The following is a 7,672-nucleotide window of genomic DNA, read 5'->3' on the forward strand; positions in this document are numbered from 1 at the left end:
TGACCGCCGAGATCCCGACAGCTATGAAACAAACTACTTCTTAAACTGACTGGTTGCTACGGACAACTTTTTGATGTGTGTATCCTCTACTCCACTCTTTAGGAGGTTTGATACATCTACCCCATAGCGGTACTCATACAGTGCATTAAATGCTCTCTTGGCACCCCATAATGAGCAATGGCCGCTGATATGGTGTACAAACAAAAGACAGCTTCTTACCTGTAACGCCATTGGCTGCTGCTCTTCCATGTCAATGTAGGGCTGGAGAAGTGGTATTAGCCCAATGCAGGAGGAAATGTTGCCACCAACTAACTACACTTCACCAAGGTAAGAGACACCAGGGAGAGTGGGTCACCATCTTTTTGTTAGGAGGAGTGCCTCGTTATAAAGGAGCGACTAGGGTTCCCACACTAATACTGCCTGCCATGGAGTGACTTTTATATTTTAATCATATGTTACTGTATTTGTGAAATTTTTAGGTCTCCTATGCGTCCAGTGGCCCTCATTCCGAGTTGTTCGCTCGGTATTTTTCATCGCATCGCAGTGAAAATCCGCTTAGTACGCATGCGCAATGTTCGCACTGCGACTGCGCCAAGTAACTTTACTATGATGAAAGTATTTTTACTCACGGCTTTTTCTTCGCTCCGGCGATCGTAATGTGATTGACAGGAAATGGGTGTTACTGGGCGGAAACACGGCGTTTCAGGGGCGTGTGGCTGAAAACGCTACCGTTTCCGGAAAAAACGCAGGAGTGGCCGGGGAAACGGTGGGAGTGCCTGGGCGAACGCTGGGTGTGTTTGTGACGTCAACCAGGAACGACAAGCACTGAAATGATCGCACAGGCAGAGTAAGTCTGGAGCTACTCTGAAACTGCTAAGTAGTTAGTAATCGCAATATTGCGAATACATCGGTCGCAATTTTAAGAAGCTAAGATTCACTCCCAGTAGGCGGCGGCTTAGCGTGTGTAACTCTGCTAAATTCGCCTTGCGACCGATCAACTCGGAATGAGGGCCCGTGTTTCCAGAATGATAGTTTTTTTATTAGAGGTGAGCGGGTTCGGTTCTCAGAGAACCGAACCCTACCAGACTTCACGTCATGAGCCCGGATCCGAGGCAGGCTTGAGGTTTCCCGTCTGACTCAGAAACCAGAACGTGGCAAAACGTCGTCATCCCGCTGTCGGATTCTTGCAGGGTTTGGTTTCCATGTAAGGAGTCGCGCATCCCTGCCATTTTTACTCTGGCATTGGAGAATGTAGAGAGAGGACGTGTCTCCGTCCTCAGTGTCCGTGTCTTGTGCTGCATCAGTCCAGTCACAGTGGTTGTGTCCTCTGCTGCCATATGTCCAGTGCTGCTGTATAAGTTCCTTACAGTGTTACTGTGTTGTGCTGCATCAGTTCAGTGGTGGTGTATTGTGCTGTATCAGTCCAGTCACAGTGGTGGTGTCCTCTGCTGCCATATGTCCAGTGCTGCTGTATAAGTCCAGTCCAGTGGTGCTGTGATCTGCTGCATCAGTCCAGTGGTTGTGTACCTGTGCTGCTGTATAAGTCCAGTGGTACTGCCGTATACATCTAGTGATACTGCCGTATATGTCCATTGATACTGCCGTATATGTCCAGCGGCACTGCCATATATGTCCAGCGGTACTGCCGTATAAATCCAGTGATCCTGCCGTATAATTCCAGTGGTACTGGCGTATTAGTCCAGTGATCCTGCCGTATATGTCCATTGATACTGCCATATATATTCAGCGGTACTGACGTATAAATCCAGTGATCCTGCTGTATAAGTCCAGTGATCCTGTAGCATAATTACAGTGGTCCTGGCATATAATTCCAGTCCAGTGATACTGCCGTATATGTCCAGTGATACTGCTGTATATGTCCATTGATACTGCCGTATAAATCCAGTGATCCTGCCGCATAATTCCAGTGGTACTGGCGTATAAGTCCATTGATCCTGCCGTATATGTCCATTGATACTACCGTACATGTCCAGTGGTACTGCCGTATAAATCCAGTGATCCTGCCTTATAAGTCCAGTGATCCTGCCATATAATTCCAGTGATCCTGCCGTATAATTCCAGTGATCCTGCCGTATAATTCCAGTGATCCTGACGTATATATGTCCAGTGGTACTGCCATATAATTCCAGTGATACTGCTGTATATATATATATACCCTTTTGCAAAGCGGATTACTGAGGCCATAACAAATATGCTGGTGTTAGACGTGCATCCGGTATCCGCCATTAGTGCAGTGGGACTGCAGTGCCAACTCTAGATGGGCCAGGTGTTTGTGGTGCACACTTGTGTCGCTTAGCTTAGTCATACAGCCCTCTTTTACTTCTTGGCATGATTGGGTAGTATTTTTTTTTTTTATTCCATCCTGTCTGACACTGCAATGCCACTCCTAGATGGGCCAATTGTTTGTGTCGCTTAGCTTAGTCATACAGCTACTGTACCTCATTGCACCTCTTTTACTTCTTTGCATGATGTGCTGTTTGGGGCCTAGTTTTTTTAAGTGTCATCCTGTCTGCAACTGCAGTGCCACTCCTAGATTGGCCAGGTGTTTGTGCCGCACACTTGTGTCGCTTAGCTTAGTCATACAGCCACCTCGGTGCAACCTTTTGGCCTAAAAACAATATTGTGAGGTGTGAGGTTTTCAGAATTGACTAGAAATGAGTGTAAATGAATGTTATTGAGGTTAATAATACCGTAGGAGAAAAATTACCCCCAAATTCTGTGATTTTAGCTGTTTTTATGTTTTTTTCAAAAATTATCCAGATCTAAAACCAAAACACGAAAGGGTGGTTTTGGCAAAACCAAGCCAAAACCAAAACACGAGTGGGGAATTAGAACCAAAACCAAAACACAAAACACGAAAGGTGCCTGCCGCACATCTCTATTTTTTATTATCTGAGATATTTTGTTAACATTTGTTATTTTGGCATAATTCAGTCTCCTGTTGTCATCATTGTTACCATTCTACATTATTTAGAATAAAGTATGTAGTACATATTGTGGGCTATCTTTAGGTGACATGATATCTTTGTTAACTTGATATTAACCCTTTCATGCGTGATTTATGATAACCTAATGCAAAATTTACAAAAAAATGTTTTTATGAGTCTTCCGGTCTTATAAAAGCACAAAAAAGTGTTTTTGTTTTTTTACTGTAAAACAAAATAAACTATACACATGTCCACTCGAGTGGACATCATGCATCTGCATCATAAACAATTTCACTATTATCACAGCATTTATTTGTCTTGCAAAAAAGTAAGGTGACATAAAAAAACAAATGTCATGTTTACTGTATTTTTTCTTCATAAACAGAAAATGTATTTATAACACAAATATTTATAGTATTTATAACACCAATATTTTCATTTACTTCTGAGTTTGTTTCATACCTAAAAAGTTACCCTTTTTCATGAACTGAATTTGACCGATTTTAACACAAAAGACAATATGTACAGTAATAGCCTGCAAGGTGCAGGCTGTTCGGGAATTTCTGCAAGTCGGCTCCCATATTTTTAAAGCGGCAATGATTTACAAAGCAAAAACAGGTCCGTTTTGCCTCGTAAATGATTGCCGCTTTAAAAAACATGGGCAGAATATCCTGAAAAGCCTGCACCTCGCAGAGTATTTACATATTGCTCATAGTATGAAAGTTGCTCCCTGGACACAAAGGGCCTGATTCAGGTTTGCAAGCAAAGCAATAAATGACACAACCGAGCAATATCATGTCGCACTGCAAATGGGGCAGATGTAACATGTCCTGCTGCCCAGAAACCCCCCTTCTCCACAACCTGGCCAGCGGCCACTACTGTACATGCTACAGACTGGATCTGCTGCACATGCTCAGTGGCACCAGATCCTAGTGAAGTGGGCAGAATGAGGAGATAAATAGAGTGCTTGCGGAAGGGGCGGTGTCATTTGAGATTCTATGCTAATCACACCAGTTTAGTCACACCAACTATGCAAATAGGCTCCAATGTCAAAATTAGCCCAGCCTCGCACCTGTCGGCACCCACCTGCTTTGCCTTTCCAGGCATCTCCCAAAGAGGAAATAATCAGTGAGGTAAGTATCCTTCATGGTCTGGCAACAATTGGACTACAATGAAACAGTTGGAAACACTCCCCCATAAATCCTGAGTTTGCCCCTGGTGTACTGTGTAACCCTGGTTGTGAATATCCTTACTGACGGGTTACAATAGGTGTGCCTCCACCCAAGCTCTATCTCAGTGTATGTAGGCTTGCTTGGGTAAGCCCAATTAATGCATGTAATGCATGTTATGTTCACGGATTCAATTATATACAGTTTAATATTATTTACCTGTTCTCTCTTTTAGTCGTCCCGTCTTCTCAGATCAAACACCCGGAACAGGATATATGGTAAGTATATAGAATTTAATATTATAACTTTAATCAGCTTCATATATTACACCAACTATATCTTGGAACATTCACTAGGATACTGAGGTATTATCAGTCAAACAATCAAGTAAAGCAGAGTAATTCGGTACAAAGCGACGGTAGTATCCGCAGAATCCCAGGAAAGATCGTAACTCCTTCAGTTTGGTAGGTCGAGGCCAGTTCATCACAGCTTGTACTTTTTATGGGTCTGTCGACACTCCATATCTGCTGACGATATGTCCTAGGTATTTAACCTTTGACTGACATACTGTAAATGACATTTGTCTACGGACAGTTTCAGACCTCCTTCCATCAATCTATCTAGGACTTTGAAAAGTCGACGATTATGTTCGTCGAGAGTAGCTCCAAATACTATGATGTCGACTAAGTATACTATCACTTCCCGGTAATTCATATCTCCGATTATCTTTTCCATGGCACGTAGGAAGGTAGCTGGTGCTCCTTTTACCCCTTGGTGCATTTGTAGGAACTCGAAGAATCCTAGTGGGCATATAAAGGCCGTTTTTTCTCTGTCCTCAGGCCGCATTGGTATTTGATAATACCCATTTCTCAAGTCTAATACTGAAAACAACACACTCCCTTGTAGGCAATCTAAGGCCTCATCTATTCTGGGCACCGTGTATTGATCGGTCACTGTTCGATGGTTCAGGGTCCGATAATCAATGCACATTCGGATGTTTCCATTTTTCTTGCATGCGATCACAATCGGGGAGGCGTACGGACTCTTAGATTCCATTATTACTTGGTTTTCCAATAAACCTTTCAGATGTTTCCTCACATCTTCAAAGTCCGCCGGAGCTATTCTCCGAGAACGTTCTCGAAAGGGTGTATCATCCGTGAGTCGGATACAGTGTTCCATCCCTTTTGCTCTTCCTAAATCCCACTCCCCAGTGGAGAAAACCGGCCCTCGGGATTCCAATTCTGAGATTAACCGCGACTTTTCATCATGTTCGATCTCACTCCCCACAAAGCATACGTCAAATGGGCTACTGTTTTCCTTCTGAACTCTTTCAGATACACCTTCACATAAATTTGACAGCACCTCGGTCCTCTTCTCCTCTTTTTCCAACCATTCCATAAGAAGGGAGTAAATCCTGGTGTTGGTTCCTATGATCATATGGGGCTCACCCCTATTCTCCGGTACTTCTGGACACACCAGTGCTATTAGGGTATTTGCAGCTTCTCTTCCCCTTTCTCTTGATACATTTCTAGACTAGCTACTATAAATCCTAAATATGGATATTTCTCCATGCTCAAACCCCATATCACTAGTCCAGATAACAGCAGTAGGGGTACATCAGCGAGGTGTTTCTTATACCAGTCTTCGAATATGAATGATACTTGGGAACCACTATCGACAAGTACCTTACAGTGGTGTCCGTTTATTTTAGCAGCCATTATTGGAGCCGGTCCCATCAGCCCCTCAGGCAGGACTCCATTCCACCATGTACTCCCCATCGCGCAGCGACCAACCTCTAGGAGACCTGTGGGGGGTTCACGGGCCTCCCTTGTCCGTTTTTTTCCCAATCTTGATCATCACTGTCGGTGTTAAGAGAAGGAGTACCATACAACCGTCGAGTTCCGATTCAGGTTACACTCAAAGGCTCGATGGCCAATCCTCCCGCACCTAAAACAGCCCCTGCTATTGAAAGTGCCCCTTCTTCCCCCACCCCGTGTTGAATCACTAGATGGAGTACTCTGGGAAAGGTTGTTGGTGCTTTGGTTAGCAATGAATTGCTCTATTCTCTTGTTCTGTTATTCCATTAATTTTAATATTTTCTCCTCTAATGAGGAAGTCTCAGTCACGGTTTGTACTACCTTAACCTTCTTTACCGTCTTCTCCCTCATTTCAATCAGTACTTCTTCTTGTTTTATTTCTTTTAATATCTCGTTGAATCCCGGTGGTGGTTCCTTTTTCTCAGAACACCTCAACTTCTGTGCTGCAGGATCAGTTATTAAAGCACCTCGTAATACCTGTCTCATGTGACTTTTATCTACTTCGTCTCGAGTGATTCCTTTTTTTCTCCACTATCTTATACAGTAGTTTATCTACTATTATAACATAGGCCCTAAGTTTCTCGCTAGGCTCTTGGAACGTGTGGTGTAATCTTGATAAAAGGTCCCTACGTCTTCCATAGTGCCGTACGCAATCCAAGGCTTCGAGGTAGGTCTCCAGAGTGGCATTTGGATTACTTCTCCTGGCTGCTTGTATTATCCCCATAGCAAGGCCTCGTAGACTCTCCACCACTCGTTGTCGCTTTATTTTATCAGGACATTGCCATTCCTCTGCTTGTTGAACGGCGGCTTCTTTCCATGATTCATAAGGTTCTTCTCCGGTGGGTACGGGTACGATACCAGAAAATATCCTCAACCTCCGATAACTCCCTTCGTAATGCCATCTCTCAAGTTGGGAGACCACCCGATCTACCATGGTCTCGAACTGTCCGCCATTCACATTTGTAGTAGTGTGTCCATTTCCACTGGCTTCTCCTCTATCTACTCCCTCTGGCGAGATCACGGCCGAGATGGGTGTACTGGTGGTATCTTCTTCTCTGATAGTAGGACCAATTATGGACCATCTTCTTCCTGTTTCTTCATTAGCTATTATCATTAATGGTATCAAATTCACGTCTAATTCTTTATCCGTTTCGACCAAGACAGCAATCTTCTTTCCTGCTTCGTCATCCCACTTGTCTACTATATTTGGTCTTATTACGCCGTACAGGGTACTCACTTTTCTTAACACAGTTTCATCCGAAGTTTCCGATAACTCTCCTCCTACTCTAATACACTTTCGGGGGTTTACCCCCTTCCTCTGACACCAGTGGTAAATGTCGTCTCCAGTTAGTCCTTCCATTGTTTCTGATTAAAGTAATTATTTCTACTAAGACTCACTGGTATCTCAGCAGTGCCTCCATTAATGTAACCCTGGTTGTGAATATCCTTTCTGACGGGTTACAATAGGTGTGCCTCTACCCAAGCTCTATCTCAGTGTATGCAGGCTTGTTTGGGTAAGCCCAATTAATGCATGTAATGCATGTTATGTTCACGGATTCAATTATATACAGTTTAATATTATTTACCTGTTCTCTCTTTTAGTCATCCCGTCTTCTCAGATCAAACACCCGGAACAGGATATATGGTAAGCACATAGAATTTAATATTATAACTTTAATCAGCTTCATATATTACACCAACAATATCTTGGAACATTTACTAGGATACTGAGGTATTA

The 7,672-nt window shown here is 43.4% G+C and overlaps 1 protein-coding gene across 1 annotated transcript; it reads right to left on the reverse strand.

The window, feature by feature from the left end:
• Positions 1-6,427: 6,427 nt before the first annotated feature.
• Positions 6,428-7,294, reverse strand: LOC134929549 (modulator of apoptosis 1-like). Its single transcript, XM_063925143.1, has one exon. The coding sequence runs from the start codon at positions 7,292-7,294 to the stop codon at positions 6,428-6,430; it is 867 nt and encodes a 288-aa protein (XP_063781213.1).
• Between the last annotated feature and the right edge of the window lie 378 nt (positions 7,295-7,672).

This window comes from Pseudophryne corroboree, chromosome 5 (assembly GCF_028390025.1).
Source record: "Pseudophryne corroboree isolate aPseCor3 chromosome 5, aPseCor3.hap2, whole genome shotgun sequence".
Classification (NCBI taxonomy): Eukaryota; Metazoa; Chordata; class Amphibia; order Anura; family Myobatrachidae; genus Pseudophryne; species Pseudophryne corroboree.

Excerpts from the sequence above, each read along its gene's own strand:
- LOC134929549 (XM_063925143.1), bottom strand. The coding sequence starts at position 7,294 with ATGGAAGGACTAACTGGAGACGACATTTACCACTGGTGTCAGAGGAAG.